Below are 17332 nucleotides of genomic sequence, written 5' to 3' on the forward strand. Positions count from 1 at the left end.
CAGCAGGAAGTGGGTGGGTGAAGGGGAGCTAGATTAGCGCGAATGCTTACCTGTGTAGCCAGGAGGAGGCAGTTCTGTGGATACACAAAGTGAAGGTGAGGCAGGGTGAGCGTCGGAGTGGGCTGATTCAGGGGCGTGGCCAGCTAACCATCACTACTGGTTCGGCGACCCAGGCCCAATTACCACTACCGGTTCCCCTAAACCTGCCCGAACCAGGAGCAACCCACCTGTTACCCTTTTGTGATCCCTTCAACTCTAATCTATTGTGGGAGGAGGGTGGGGGGCAGATATGCCAGGCACAGCTGCTCACTTGGGTTTTTTTTTAATGTATAATTTGAACTAAATAGTTATCTGAATAATCTGTTTATTTGTGTTCCTTAAATCACAAAAAAGAAAAATAAATTTTTAGTATTTACTCCATTAGTAACTTTTATATGATACTAGCTATCTCTATTGATTCCATGTCAAGAAACTGATATCTTTATTATTATACTTGAAAAGGATATCATAGGGCGGCCTGGATATCATTTTCAAATAAGTACATCTTTGTCTAGGTCAGTGATGGCTAACCTTTCTTGGATCACTTGTGAAAAGTGGGGGGAGCACAGTGGGGTCATGCACGGGAGTGCCCACACCCATAATCCTGTCCCATACATCCCTTCAGCCGATTCGCTCACACAGAGAGGGACTCCTCCGGGTGCCGTCCACTAGGTTGTGCCAGCAGGTGACGCCTAGGGGAAGGGCCTTCTCTGTGATGGGCCCGACCCTCTGGAATGACCTTCCCCCTGACATTAGAATGACTACGGACCTCCGCTCCTTCCGTCAGAAACTCAAAACCCACCTGTATCAGCTAGCCGGCCTGGCCTAATTCCAGCTTTCCCACCTCAGTTTTATTTTTAAATTTTTATGATTGGTTTTATGGTCTGTTTTTAATTTTTATAAATTCGTACAGGGGCTATTTAATCTAATTTTAGCTATGTATACTATTGTTTGTACGGTTTTTTAAATTTATACCTGTACACCGCCCCGAGTCCCTTCGGGGAGAGGGGGCAATCTAGAAAGCTAATTAAATAAATAAATAATTATGCTTTGCGCGCGACCCCCCAATTTTGGCACTTTTTTTGTCCTCCCCAGGCTCCAGAGGCTTTCTAGGAGCCTGGGGAGGGCGAAAACAGCCTCCCTGACCCCCCCGGAGGCCCTCCGGAGCCTTTAGGAGGTCTCCCTGAAGGCTCCAGATGGCGAAAAATGGCTCTACAGTCAACCCGGAAGTTCGGGAATGGTGACTTCCCATTTTCCCATAGGGCCGTTTTTCGCCCTCCAGAGGCGTCCCCGAAGGCTCTGGAAGATGAAAAAAGGCCCAATGCTATGCACAAACCAGAAGTAACTTCTGGTTTACCTGTAGGGCCATTTTTAGCCCTCCAGAAAAGTGAAAAATGGCCCAATGCACAAACCGGAAGTCTGTTCCCAAACTTCCGGTTTGTGTGCTGGGTGGTTTTTCACCCGGAAGCCTCCAGAGGGCGAAAAACAGCCGAAAAAGAAGGCTGAAGTCAGCTAGCCAGCACGCGCATGCACACTGGAGCTGACAGGGAAATGCCTGTTGTGCCCTAACAAATGCTCCCCCTGCCACAGGTTCGCCATCACGGATCTAGGTTACCATCCGTCATATTCAAGTAATGAAAAGAATTGCTGGAACTATTCTTAAGGATGATCAGTCTTAGGCTACCTCCTTCTGCAGGAAGATAGGATCTGTTAGATTGGTCTGATCTTGGCAACTGATGGTCCCATTGGTGTTCCAAAGGGAACTGGTGTATTTATCTGACAGTATGTTGCATAGTCTGGCTGAGGCCCTGGCTGCTGCCTAGTACAGGTGAAATTCATGGATAGGATCATGCCTTTGTGGCCTCTCTTAGCATAGCGCTCTCAGCATTCCCCGTGATTCATGGAAAAGTTAAGGGAGCTGAAAAGACTCAAGAGATGTCTCAAGCGGTTGAAAGACAAATTCAACAATCACAAATTAGAATTGCTATTAAGGGCTACCTCATGGCAATGAGAGTGGCAAAACGTTAGTATTTTTCTGCTCTTATTGCATCTGTAGATGACCATCTGATGACCCTGTTTAGGATTACTCAGATCCTCCTGGTGATCTTGGAGGTTTACCTTCAGGGCTGTGCTGAGGAATTTTCATTGTACCTCATGGATGAAATTGCTCAGATATCTTTTTCAGTTGGATACAAAGCGTGGATGTGTGTGGAAATGCCTGGGGAGTGAACTTACCCTGTTATTTGGAAATAGTTTGATTTCTTTCAACATGAAGAAGTGGGCAGGGTTTTTGAGCCTGAAATCTTACATTCATGCCCTTTCTGGTTAGTCAAGGCTACCTGGGACATGTGGGTGGGTCCTAGCAATGATTATCCATGAGGGAGAGGGTTGTTCCTGGCACCATTTAAAGAAATGCTGGTGCACCATCTCCTTAAGAAGCTGTTGGTGAACTCCAGTGTTCTGGACAATTTTTCACCAAGTCTCCCACTTTCCATTTTTAGGGAAGGTGATTGTGCTGGAGTTCCAGAGGAATCTGTATGAAACAGATTATCTTGACTCCTTCCCGTCAGGTTTCAGGCCTGGATATGGGACAGAAACAGCAATAGTTGTCCTTTTGGATGATGCCTGATGGTCAGAGTCTGATGGAGACGATGGACCATCGTCTGATGGAAATGATGCATCCATCGCAGCTATCCTTTCAATACCATCGAGTGTGGTTTCCTTTTGAAACAGCTTCAGGAGTTGTCAGTGAGAGGGAATGGTTCTGTCCCGGTTAATTTCCTTCTTTCAAGGTCAATTCCAGTTGGTGATGATAGAAAGTGAGATATTCAGCCCATGCCATCTATTTTGTGAGGTTTCCACAGGACTTGGTACTCTCTGCTTTTTAACATCTACATGAACATGCTGGTTGAGATCATCTGTCACCATGGGATGAGATATCATAAGTATGTGAATGATATCCAGTTGTACATTTCCATCACTGGTGAACTAAATTGATGGAGTGGCTGTGGGTGACTTCTTCTGTATTTGATGTTTATAATCATCTTTGGTTCTGGATGGGGGTGCACTGCCCCAGAGAGAGCAGGTGCATAATCTGGGGTTCTCCTGGACTCACAAATTTTGCTCGACGAGCATTTGCTTCTGATACAATATTTTGTTTTCCCCTTCTTTAGTCACATGTTTTCTCTCTGAGAGAACACTCTTAGTTAGCTCTTCTGACTAAAAGTATGATCATCAGAAAGATATTTCATTGTGATGGGAATCTGTCTAATGGGTTCTAGTGGGTTAATTTTCTGAGAATCATTATAGTGTCTCTTTAAGGAGGATGGCATATGAGCAAACACAAAGAAACAGTATGAAGATTATTTTTTTCCACTTAATGTTTGAATTCTGAAATAGGAGGGAAGGATAAATTTTGTGAAAAGTAAAATGTTCTTAATGTGATTTAAAAATTATATATATATTCATATTTAGAGTTTAGGTCACTATAGAAAAATGATTAAGAAGGGTTTATTCTACATAAAAAATTACTGTAGTGAATACAGCAATGGCTACACCCCAAGAATCATATGGTTGGGCTGTGTCAAAGAAGAGGTCCTTTGCAACATGCCAGAAAGGGTACAAAGCATCTCTTGTAGAAGCTGTGTCACAGGCTGATTTCCATGCACATCAGTCTTCCCTTGTCCCCACCCCCATTTTGTATGCACGACAGTCATGTGGCATTAGAGGAATTTTAGAAGGAATCTGAGGGATGCAATGAGGAGAAAGCTACCCTCTTCAGAAATTAAAATTAGTTGGTGGAGGGGCTTCAGGGTTAGAAAGATTCTGTAATGACTCTTGGGATCCCAATTGCTAGGTCATTAGCTACATGTTGTTTTATGAATGAGAAAGTCAGAAGGCTGGCAGAGTCCAGTTAATCATAAACAGCTGCTATCTTTGCTGAACTAGATTTTTATTTTAGTTTCTTAATACTAGCCTGTAAAACGTCTTACAAGTTACTATCCTGGATTCTGATAGCACTGTTGACATATCGTATGTAGAGAGAATAGCTAAATGGGAATAAAATGCCAGTAGTAAAAAGCAGATGTAGAACTTCTAAGAAAAACATATATAATTGCAGTGCTTTGGGAAAAGGACGAGTTGTCCTGTATTCCCTTCTGATTCTTTCAATTATTCTAAATATTTTATTTATAATTAAATATATATGCGGCCCATCTTGCTGTTCAGAGTGAGTGAAAGAGGTTCTACACCACAAAAAAGAATTGCCTAATATATAGCATGCCCCTTGACATTAATATATTGCAGTGAATATGAAGACTAATGCTTGGCAATTTAGAGATTAGCCCAATTTATAGTAATTATTTTTGGCATTTGATGAAACGTACATGAATGTGATTATTATCAAAATATTTACTTGAAAAAAAAACATAAATTCTAAAATCTGCTTCAAAAATCTCTGGAGACAATTTTGAAAATGAGGAAAGAGAACGAAGAAAAACCAAGAAAAAAATCTGTTTGCTTAGGTTACTGGTAGAAGCAGAAAGCTACTATATTAAAATAAAACTTAAAGATGCTAACTTTAACTAGCATGCTCACTTGTTCTTTTCTAAAGCTGCTGTTAAACTGCAAAAATAAGTATTTAAATTGTTTCTGATCTAAAACTAGTGAGTGATTTTCAAAATATAAAAGATGCATTTTACTTTGGGACATCTCACTATGGTGAGAAATTGATGAATGATTAATGGAATTGATGGCTTCTTAAAATGTGGGATCCATGAGCAATACAGCATTGATTACACAGCTAGTTCTTTTAAACAAAGAAAAACGTGGTGCTGGTGACTGCCATCTGGTAAGTAGTAGCTATGATCGTTAATACAAACTAACTTAAAATAAGTTAATATACAATATGGCTATATTATCCCTAATATTTTTTGTGTTTCAGGTGATCAGCTGTTTCAAGGTTGGAAACCACCTCCCATATAAGAAAACAGCAGAGTCAAGAAGCCAAGAAACTCAATTGGCACATCACAGTTCAAATTTGTATAAAAAGAACATGGAAACAGATTACATGAAGATAATATGATAAATGGCAACATTAATCTTGGTAGATTAATAATGTATTATATGCCTTGACCTTATTTCAATAAAAATGTATTTACAAAGAAATGCTCCTACTTTTTATTGAGTTGGATTAGCTGGATAATAAAGTTGGCTTGTAGTGGTTAAAGGGATATACCATATAAGTGGACAACACAATATATATTTGACTTACTTTTCAAATTTACATTATTTTTTAAAAATAGTGTTCTTGCTCACACATCATGAAGATAGAATTTACAGCTTTAACTGAGAAATGTTGATCAGAAAGAAATTACTTCTGTTAGGCTTCATTATAGCTCTTATTAAGAGCTGTGGTGTTGCCTTGGTTAGAATGCAGAATTGCAGGCTAACTCTGCATTCCACTGCCAGGAGTTCGTTTCTGACCAACTCAAGGTTCACTCATCCTACCAAGGTCAGTAAAATGAGAACTGTTGGGGGAAATATGCTGACAAAACCGTAGAGAGAGGTATAGAGCATTATGAAGCGGCATATAAGTACTATTGCTAAGTGCTATTACGATATATAGCAGAAAGTGTGCAAAGATATCAATTGTGGAAGTTTATTTCTTAAAGCACTCAATTTTCTCTATTTTAAAAAGAGTAAAAAATATCTTGTACATTATTGAGGCTGTATTGGCATATTTGATCTGATTTGTGGTGGCTTATGCTCTGGGTAAGAAATACAGAAATGGTTATTTTAAGGCAGTGAGAATCACACTGAGAGTGGTGTGCCTAGCCCTCATATAAACAATAAAAACATGGAAATTAAAATTAATTATATTTAGGTAATTATGTATGTAACAATTTCTTCTATTGCATTTGAAATTAAAAGTTTGGCAATTTTTGGAGTGACTCGGAGGGTGGGGGGGAGGTCACACTTACTACTTTGGAGATATATATGCTTCCTTGTAGCCTCAAGATATGAACTCTTGCTTTGGGAGAGTTTCCTGTTAGTTTCCTTTCTGTTATGTACAACATTAGCCTTCAACAAGAACGCTAGACTATGGATAGCCAGTAAATGTTTTTTTGTGAGAGAAAGCTAATAATCATTCTAAAATGGGGGCAGTGAGACAAAAAGGCCACCCATTAAAAAATTCTAAATTAATGAAGAAGTCTGAAAAGTTTACTGAATTTGAATAAAGGACTCAATACAGAATAAGGATTCATTCGATGATCTTAGTGGGGATATAAAATTTAATTACTTAGTCACATGAGCCTGGGACTAAGATTGAAACAGCCAATTAAGCAGTGCCCAAAGACTTGACAGCAAATGGTTACTCTCAGATATACTGGGAGAAATGACACGTTGAAATGGGCAGTGTATTTAATCACTTTTGGCTGATATATGAAGTCAAAGATAGGCTTGAATTTGGCTCAATGTATTTTTTTAAATCTACTTGGGTGGAAGGAAGTTACAACAGACTACTTTAAATTATAAAAAATTAATAAAATTGACATGGATGGCTAACTGGTAGCTGTCAAGACGTTGGACTACAACTTCATCTTTGATATTGGCCATGGTGGCTGAAGCTGATGTTATAGTATGAATGACTATATATTTCTGTACTCTGGTTTAATAAAATGATCATAAATAAATTAATGCATTTAATCCTTAGAATAATTTCTAAGTAGTTCTTGTGGAATAATAGGAAGGTAGAGTTTAAAATAACTTGCAAGTTTGAATATTAAGCACCTTATACAAAATTTGAATTTGAAAACTATCGAAAATAACATTTCTGGTATGCACAGCTTTAATTTCCTGACAGTTTTCTTTTTTACACCCTCCCTCCCTCCCTCCCTCCCTCCCTCCCTCCCTCCCTCCCTCCCTCCCTCCCTCCAATCCTTGATTAATTTTAAGCATACTTGTTAGAAAGTTAATTTGACAGTTGATCAAAACTTGCTTTTCAAATATATTTAATTTTGCACTGATTTTTTCCAGGAGTTTTGAGTACAGTATTTGATATGGCTTTCCCATTTCATTTTTATTTATTCTTCTTAGAAATGCCTATGCTTGAACTGTATCTATATATGTCTACGCACACAAATACTAGATGACTGGAAGCAGAGCCCCAATTGGGAAATTAGCTTTGGTTGATAATCAGACTACCTAAATTCTCATGACTTCCAGTGACATTTCTTGGCAAAAATGTAAACAGAAATGCCTACTGATTTTTTTGTCCCAAATGAACAATTATTGAAACATGAATGGCTAATATAGTATAATCTTCCTAATTCCAAGAACCATTATTTAAAAATCTATTTTTTCTCTGCACAAACATTTGGGAGCAGGATTGATGATACATAATATTACTAAGTTGTTTTTGGCCTGGTTTCTTAGCCTTGGGGAGAGAGCCAGCAATTTGAAAAGTGAAAGCTTAATATATTTATTTGGAACTGTAAGGAGAAGAGTTCCTACCTTAAACAAACATAGTGTGCATTATTTTACATAATAAATTATATTCTAGACATAATGTTTAATGCTATCATTTCAGCCACTGTCTAGCAAGGGATATTATAGGGGGGCATGATGAATAGTACTTCCTAAATGAATAGAAATATTGTTGATATATTCGAATTTTTTTAATGGAATTTATTTGTATATATTAAGTAATAACTAGGGTTCAAAAACTATACCCACATTTTTTTTTAAAAAAGTGTGATGGACAAGTTACTCCCTAGCTTGAATATTTTCATCCCTTACTACTTGCTTCCCATGTATCTGCCAAAGTTCCTGCTTTAATATTCCTCAGGTTTATACTGGAAAAGGGAAGGATTATGCCAATAAGTTGAAATATGTTTATTAGCATCTCTATACATTTAAAGGGAGTAAAACTAATATTGCTGGTTTGTAGCTACTCATAGTGTCAATGGATATTTTCACATCTATTTCACTCTTGGAATTTTGGACTAAAAATATTTTATTATATTATTCCTGGTTGTTTTTTCATTGGTTGAGTATTAACCAAGTTCACATCTCCTTAGGTTTTTGAAATCAGCTAAGATTGGATAGGTCCTACTGTTTACCTTTTCATCTAAAATGAGCTTTGTAGAAAATCAGAGTTTCCTTTCTCTGCCAGATAATGAAAGTCCAATCTGTTTCTGGATGGATATATTCAACAAAATTTCCATTGAGGTATTATATGTCTGATTTTTCACTGTAGTGATAGCCCAGAGTTCTTGGAAATTTTGTTTCACAGGAAATCATGATTTCCTTATTGTACTTTTACTTTCTCCCTTTTTTTAATGGATTACATTGGCCAATTTTAATTTTGTTAACCTAGTTCATATAGCCTTGGAAATCTTTTGTAAGTTATTGACCTTGACTTTTTCCCCTTTTGTATAAGCTTAATAAAGAAAAAGTGAAAACAATTGTAAACTGGAAAATAAATAATTTATTTTTGCTCTTATTAGAATAACAATGTTTTATTACAGATGTGAATTAACATGATGATGTCATTGAAGAGCACATTTTAGACTAAACAGGGAAGCCAAACATCAGATACTGACATAACTTCACACATCAAAGTCTGTGTGAAAATACTTAACCAAAACAGCTTAAATATCTTAACAATATTAGCAAATGAATTTAAAATGAGTACTAATATACCAGCCCCATGTCATAAGACACATTGCCTGCTTTGCAAGCATTTATTACAATGTTATTTCAATGATCAAATCAAATCTAGGCAGATGTACATTAATGATTTAATATGAGAATATGAAATAATCCTTATTATTAATTTTAGCTTAATCTGCATACATCTAAAATTTAACCTGATTTCCAGTTTCCTAGCAGTTTCAATCTGACACATTACTGGTAGTAATATTTTAATCTATTTTTATTCTAAAAGGCAGTTCATTGCTTGACCTTTTTTTATAGAGACAGGGCCTGATGTTTTGCCCTACAGTTTTGTAGCAAACCAAGACATGTGCTTAGAATACAAGAGTCCTTTCTTTGGTATTTTCATTGATTATCAGTATTTCAGATATTTGTCAGCATCGTGACACTATTCTAGTAAGTCCATCTTTTATTTCTTCTGTTTTGCTTAAAAAAAACACTAATCATTTTCTCTCTCTCATTTCAACAGGGACATCTTATGATTGGTGGTAAACAGGTCACACTTGAATATAGTCCATACCCTGAATTTTGGTATTGCAAGCGTGTAAGTATGTAGAAGTACAAGTTTATGGAAAGTTACAATTGAGAGTTTGAAAGAAGTGAAATAACTTGATGAAAGTATCCTTAACTGACTGGCTGATTCTTCAAGTGGAATCTCACAGCACTAAGATTTCTTGAGGAAGGCACACAGGTTGCCTTTGTGGATAAAATGAATCATAGTCAACTTTGTCTTTCTATCTGAAACCATTGGTGACATGGATTTGTTTGTTCCCTGCACTTGCTATATTTTGTCCTCTAAATTTCCATACATGGAAGATCCATTGTATATATGGAAATCTGTTTGTCTATTGTATATTGATTAGCTTAATTTTGTTTTGTTTCATTTATGGGATTTATCCCAACCTCAATCTAGAGGGAGTCTTGGCTTTGTAACATTAGATACATCTCACTGAATTTTATTCAGTAAAACATTTGAATGTAGATTCTTCCCAAACCAGTATCTTGGAGTCCCATTGGTGGAAGAAAGGTATGTTCATAAACTAGCTACCTAAATAAAGAATTCTTCTGAATCACAGATTGCATTTCAGAGGTATTATGCAAGCTGAAAATCTATGTGTCCTCATCCTTTTCCATCATTTAGGAACATTGATTTGAAGTCATAGCATACTCTTTTCACTTCATTACCTTGCAGACATAGACGGGTGACACATATGCATTGTGTTATAACATGTAGCTTGAGTCTTGGTAAAACAGCTGCTTTAACTTTCTGCTTCTGTTTTTATAAGTTGAGTTGCATAAAGGGACAAAAGACAAAGGTTGTATGATTTTTCTTTCTTTGCAGTGTAAAGCACGCACAGTAGGGTTTCGTTCAGAAGGGTGTCGTTCATCTTGTTTCTTCTGTAAACTACCAAGAGATGGTGAGCCTACTTTTGTTACTGTTTTAACTTTGGTTTAGTACCAAAATAAATGTGTTAATTTGCAATGAATAAAGATCTTTGGTGTATACACCAAAATATCATTGTTAGTATTAGATCAAAACAATTGACTCTGTTTTTAATGTTAATTTTAAATTATATAAACATTCAAGAAATAAAAAAAGAATGAATCTTTTCTTATAGCAGAACTACAGCATATGAAAGTGAGTATCTCTCTCACTAACTCTTGAGATTGGGCTTAGAGCTCTGAGCCATTTCCTCTTCTCCAAATCTGCTCTATGTTATTTCAAATAACCAGTAGCTTCACCAGCCAGTCATGTGCCCAGGATTATTATAGTCTAAATAGATCTTTGCTAATTTGTTTAGTAGTTTATTTAAATTACTTAGTAGAATCCAGAGGTTTCATAGAGAGCCAATTTGATATAGTGGTTAAGACATCAGGCAGAGACAGACTTCATAGCCAAAAACACATGAACAACACGTTGCTGTTAATGGACACATCAAAAGATTTCTACGACATCTGAGAGCATTTAAGGGAAACAGCATGGAAATACAACCAATTCTATCCCTTCTGAGAATCTAGTGCCAGTTATCTGCAGCCTCTACTAGGCTCATTTTTCCTTCTCTCGCTAGGCTAGATGGCCTGTCCCAAAAAGAGCAGAAGTCAATGCTGCTAGACTTCTATTCCCTCACTGCCCTTCCATAGAACTGCAGCACAAGAATGACTCTACTGGCTGTATGAGGCAATATCTCTCCCCTGAGGACCTCATGCATTTTCACATCCCAGGAAAGACCTCCAGTGATAACCGTAGGATAACAGTCAACCATGCCCTTTGGGTTTTGAACCTGATAATGCTGGTTACGTACCCTATCATAGAGAAAAAAAAGCAGGAAATGTAACAAATGTGGGTTCTCCTTTCCAGCTGGACAGCCCATGTTGGAAGAATGTGGAGGAAGAATTGAGAAAGACATCCATTCTTGGTTTCTTTACTCCAAAGAATTCCTATTTAGACTACCACTATTGAAAATAAGGATGACAGTGTCATGGCACCAAATGAGGGGAGAAATATCCAGCTCCTTTCCTCTCTGACATACAGCTCAGATACTTCCCTTCAGGACTATTAAATGAGAAAGATGGGGCAGATGTCCCTAGATGAGGAAGAGAAATGACAACCAGTCCTGAATCCACCAAGCATATCAAAAGAGTCTGTAAGATTCTTGGCCTGAAGAACGGGAGCCGCCACTCCTATAGTCGCCACTATACCTGCCAGCAGCATGAGACTGTGCAATCCAGAGCATCTTGGAGAGTGACAGAGATCTCAGAACAAACTATGCCATCCTCAATTTTAACCAAAAGGGAATGTCTTCCTGTAAAAAACAGGCAATCATTATTGGGCAAAAGGCTAACAAAAAAGCCCATAGCTGAATGCGTAATGTCAAAATACATGTATTTTAAAGACAATGTGACAGGGTTGTATGTCATTCAAATCAGTCGAACATTGGCTAGTACCAAAGGCCAATAACTACCAGTACCTCTTGAGAATCAATGATCAAACAGGTCCTGAGGTTGTGGTGCCAGAGGTTTACTTTTCCATTGTTCCTAAGAAGAACAAAGGTTAATGCATTATTCTGAAACCCAAGTGGGAAAACTGTCATATTGAAACTCTGAAAACTATCATTGAATTCTCCTATGAAAGGAACACACCTTACTCACCACTCACAGAGGAAGTTCCTGAGATTCAAATTGTAGGATGTCTTCTACCAGTACATGCCCTTCCATTAATTCTGCCATTGACTCCCAGAGTATTCATGAAGGTTAATGGGTGACCATAATCAGCCACAATTTCCTGGGAAATACATGCATACACTTTCTTGGATGGTTCCCTATTTTATGTCCTCAGTTGAGTAGAAAAAAACAAAGATGTCTGCCCCTATTATTTTTTAAGAATCAGGGTTCCTGATTAATGTAGAGAAGAACAGTTTTTAGCTAGTGTACATCTTATAATGCTTGGATTCAATTCTGGAGATAGAAAATGATCTTATCTCATCAAACAAAGAATGGCAACCATCTAACAACTTAATTGCATATATTCTTTGAATCAACCATCCATATCTCTTGACCCTTGACAGTCTTCAGAGACAAATGATAACGTGTACAAACTCAGTACCTTGAGCAAGGTTCCAGATCAGCAGCGCTAGAGGCAATGAAGTGATCCAATCAAAGAAAATTCTCTCAAGGTAATAGCTTTTGAAATGTTCTCCAAGAAAGGGACATGTTGCTTTCATACCATGTTGAACTTACTACAGCTATGTAAGTGTCAGAAATAGAAGCGCTGTCTGTAGGAAGACGTTTGGCATTACTCAACCATAAACCATGCACAGACCTTTATGTTCAAGCTGAATCTGACTTATATTATGCGCAGAAAGTAATCCCAAACCAAAACTAATCTAAAAAACAACGTGCAAACTAGATGTCAGGCAAACTGGCAGAATCTCCTCAGTAGGAGAGTTTAGAGCATCAGATTTGAGAGCATCCTAGTATATTTTTGTCACTCTCATCTGGGCTGTAGAGCCTCATTTTCCAGATGGATTAACACATGTATCAAACTAGCTACAAGATACAGAATAAACCTCCCTCATAGGGAATTTATCTTATTTATTTTGTGTCCATCTTGTGTCCAATGACTTTGGGCAACATAGAAACATTATAAAACATTAAAATTATCTGATGTAAAAAACAGCGGTTTAAAACATTAACATAAAATCATGAACACAAGTTGGCACATGAATTGAAGCTCCTTTACATCCCAAAGAGACTCCTGGGAGATATCTGTAAGACTGCTAAATTATTCCAAATAGGAGTTATTTTCTGCAGCGATCTCTTGCCAAAAGGGCTGTCCCCTCCCAGAAGAGCTCTAAACACTGCCTGAGGAATTAGTGAAAACACTCACTTTCAGGTGTCATGAGTTTGCTGAAGAAAATTGACCTTTATTGTAAGTCCATTGTATTGGATTTGTAATAGCTCTTCAATTTGCAGGTCTCTTTTTGTTGCTTTTCTTTGTCTATTGGTCTAAGAGTATAGTATTGTGACCACTAGAAAAGTTTCAGTGATATTGTAATATTAGGGGAGTACTGCCACATGAAAAAAGAAGAGAAGTAGGGACCCGGGGAGATAAGAGACATTTTTTTCCATATTTCATGGATTAGTACAAGTCTAACATTTTTGTGTACTCAACTGGAATGTTTATAACCACCCAAATAAGGTATTTAAATATTCTTGTATAAAGCAGTAAGGAAAAATAGTGTTAACATAATGTTTTTGCTGAAATGACTTCATTAAATTTGTTTTCCTAGTAACAGAAGAAAAACTTGAAAAGGGGGAGGAAGAGTTGGTCCCTGAGGATCCGAGCCCAAAGGGAGAATCTGTTGAAGAACCTGCTCCACCCCAAGAGCTGCCACCTCCGAAGCCAGATTCTGAGCTGCAATGCCCGCCTCAAGAACTTAAACCCAAGAAGAAGGATAAAAACAGAGAAGAGTGGCTCACCCAAGAAAAGAAGAGGGACCTTGAAATGTATCCACCCCGAAAAGAAAACCAAAACCGTAGTTCAAGGAGAGATACTGTGGAAAATAAACGTCAGGAGGATGAAAGTAAAAGTAAGTTGATTGTATTTATGGCCTTACTGTCTTAATTTCTTTCTATAATGATGATTTAAATTTGTGTAAACTGAACAGAAGTACTTATATGATTCTTTTTTCTCCTTGCTACACTTTTCACAGCAATTATGTTAAAACGCATTCCTCGCTTTACTCCACCGGAAGTGATTGTAGGACTTCTAGCACCATATGTCCGTCTCTCTACTTCAAGCGTGAGGGTAATGAAGAACAAAGCTGGTCGGATGGGCTACACCTATGGTTTCATTGAACTCGACTCTCATGCTGTATGTTGACATTCTCCTTGCTTCATTTCCCTGCTTCATTCGTTAACATGAATGAAATATTAAGCTGTTATTTCCTTATGAAAGTCTATTCATTACAGTGTCCTGTATGAGTTTATATTTTTAAAATTTATTCCTCACACTTCTGTATCCAAAGCTATTAAACAGAGGCTACATTTGTAGCTAACAATTAACCATGGTTTAGCATTGTAAGATTAAGCCTGGGCAAGCTTCAGGCTTGTACTTTCTTCTCTCCCTCTCCTGAATCACAATATTACATTCAAACTATTAACTGTAGTTTATTAAAATAAGCCTCCTTCCTAAACTGTTTAGATGTAATAGCAATTTCCTGAAAAGAAAATATTCAAATTCCTTCTTGTGTTCCTACTAGACAGGAAGGAGTTAAAAAAGTGCAAAGAATTATGGCTGAACTGTAACTACTATGTAGGATAACTTACTCAAATTGACTTACTGCTATTGCTAACACTTTGATATGATTGAATATCAATAAAGAAGAAAATGCCTTTGTTTATACACTGCTTATGTCATTATGATTTACTGAAACATATTAACTGAGGTAGTGTAGAATACACATATATATGCCTGATTCAGTACACAACATTACAAGTTTTAAGATGCACTATTAGACATTTTCTTATCACCATAATATTTTGCTTCCTATCATGGGAAAGAGAAGTCTGATCTTTGTAACTATATATCCACTACAGCTGTATTGGAGCCTTGTTTGTTGAATTCTTTAAAACGATTTATTTACAATATTAGCTCTGTTATAATTGATTTCAAACATTGTAGTAAGAATCCCAATCACAGAATGTTAGTTCAGACAAGTTCTCATTGTGTAGTATTTTAAAATTGGAATTTAATATTAGACGTTTATTTTTTATTGGTATTACTTCATCTTGGATTAGAGAAAGCATGTAAAAACTAGAGGAAAAACTCTGATCTGCTGTTTTGGTGTCCATATAACTAATGTCTTGAAAGCAAAGTAAAATAGGACTTTTATAGTGATTCAGAATCCTGATAGTATAGCCTTTATTGTCATTGTACATCATGTATACAACAAAATTGGTTAAAATGAATCCTGTTTGATTCTGAGCGCACACATCCTCTTGTAGCCTCAAGCCAATTGGCAGATATCCTTCCACAAAGCCAAAAGGCTAGGAGCAATTCTCACTTCCAGTGGTAGAGTGTTCCACAGGTTTGGAGCCACAGCAGAAAAGGCTGTTCTTGACCCCACCTGCCGGAATTCCTTAGCAGACAGGGATCATGGCAGTCTTCTTTAGCTGGTACGAGAGAGGCGGGCTAATCCCTTTGGGGTGAGACAACTCATTTGGACCCATGCCATATAAGGCTTTAAAGGTAATGACTTAACACATTGAATTGGACCCAGAAGCAAACTGGCAACTTGCGTAACAGCAATGGCACATGTGTCATCCTAGGAGCCTCCAGAACTGTGTGCGCTGCTGCATTCTGCACCAGCTGTATTCCTGAATACTCTTCAAGGGTAGTCCCATGTAGAATGTATTACAATAATCTGACCAACAGATGACTAGGACATGATTGAACGTACACAAGGCCTCATGATCCTGTTAAGGGCACAACACAAAGTTGTGCAAAGGCCTTCCTAGCCAAGACTGCCACTTGGTCTCTGAGCATGAGTCGCAAGTCCAGGAGAACCCCCAGGCTATACACCAGGTTTGTCTGGGGTAGTGCAACCCCATCCAGAATTAAAGATGATAAACAACTGGATTTTGAGGTCCCCTGCACCCACAGCCACTCTGTCATGCCAGGCTTCAGCTGAAATATATTGTCCCCATCCAGATCCCTCCTTTTTGCTTATTCCTGGATTCTTTTCATTACAGGAGGCACGCCGGTTAGTGAAAGTTTTACAAGACCTAGATCCACCAATCAGCATTGATGGCCGTGCTGTGGATGTAAACCTAGCTACAGGAAAGAGGAGGTAGTAGGGATGTTACTAAAATATTCATTAATATGATTACATTTTGTGAATTTGGTCATTTTGATAGATACTTGAATATGAAAATAAGGAAAGCTTAGGCAATCAAGTTTTCATAAATTAGCATACTTTATGATTGTGCAGAACTGAATGTCCTTATCAAGTGGTGTTATGTTTAAACCATAATATTTCTCAAGAAATTAATTATGAGCATACATCACATTTAAGCTATTTTGAGAGTATTTAACAAGAATAGAGTAGCTTGAATGAAAAATTAGATATAACTCTAATAGCAATATTATTTTGTTCATGGATATTTCATGTCAAGATATCCTCTAGCAAAGTTAAAAAATTGATCTCAACTTTCTGAGTAATTTATAATACTACAATGATTTCTGGCTTTAGATGATGTAATAACATTAATTTAAATTAAAATTGTAAAATCAAGACATAACAGATTAATTGTTGAGTTAATGTCTGTATGGAAGATTTGTAAAGTCAGGATTTTAAATTTTGTGCACTGAGCTGTAATTCAAAAACAATACTTCACTATACAGTATTTTCATTCAGCTTATTAATAGTTCAACAAGTCCAATGAAATTGCAGAGTTTTTGTGAAGAATATTTAAGTAATTGCATGTAGTATTTTTGGAACACTTAAACTGATTTGATGATTGTCTTCTTTCTGTTGCTAGAAATGAATATGGAGACCAAGGTGATATTTCTCGTTTCAACCAGGTAATGCTTGCAATCTATGACAGCACTTGAAGAAAATTGGTTGCTGCCATCCAGTATTTAGTTTAGTTTCCTGAACTTAAGTATATTAAGTTTAGTTTCCTAAACTTAAGTATATTTTTATATTTAATTTATGACAGTGAGTGTAGCCAGAAAAAAATGTGCTAGATCTATTAACTTCACAGTTGATTCCCCCTCAAACACAGAATAATTAAAGTGTTATACCCAATGGCCAACATATGTGCATGTGTTTAAATTATAAAAATAAAAGTGTATAGGTAGAAATAATACTTTCCAAAATTTAAGAAAAATTGCTGTATCCTAAGTTCTAATAAGATTCCGAGGTTAACAATGATAATTCTAGGATAGATGTATCATTACCATGATATGCCATTACAATACACTATGATCTATGATTTCAAGTTTCCATTCTTCTTGCTGTCCTTATAAAGGAACAGGAATTCCTTGCTTTTTGCAAATATGGGAAAACTA

The 17332-nt window shown here is 37.0% G+C and overlaps 1 protein-coding gene across 4 annotated transcripts in view; it reads left to right on the forward strand.

The window, feature by feature from the left end:
• RBM6 (RNA binding motif protein 6) overlaps positions 1-17332 on the forward strand; it is an 80565-nt gene that overhangs the window by 48068 nt on the left and 15165 nt on the right. For 3 of the 4 annotated variants that reach the window (XM_081937920.1, XM_081937921.1, XM_081937922.1), the window contains exons 7-12: positions 9227-9301; positions 10100-10175; positions 13548-13847; positions 13971-14131; positions 16012-16109; positions 16801-16843. In XM_081937920.1, the coding sequence (XP_081794046.1) occupies positions 9227-9301; positions 10100-10175; positions 13548-13847; positions 13971-14131; positions 16012-16109; positions 16801-16843 (753 nt within the window). The remainder of the gene's footprint in view (positions 1-9226; positions 9302-10099; positions 10176-13547; positions 13848-13970; positions 14132-16011; positions 16110-16800; positions 16844-17332) is intronic. The other variant, XM_081937923.1, reaches the window with a different exon arrangement.

The sequence above is a fragment of the Natrix helvetica genome (assembly GCF_964273705.1).
Source record: "Natrix helvetica genome assembly, chromosome: 1".
Classification (NCBI taxonomy): Eukaryota; Metazoa; Chordata; class Lepidosauria; order Squamata; family Natricidae; genus Natrix; species Natrix helvetica.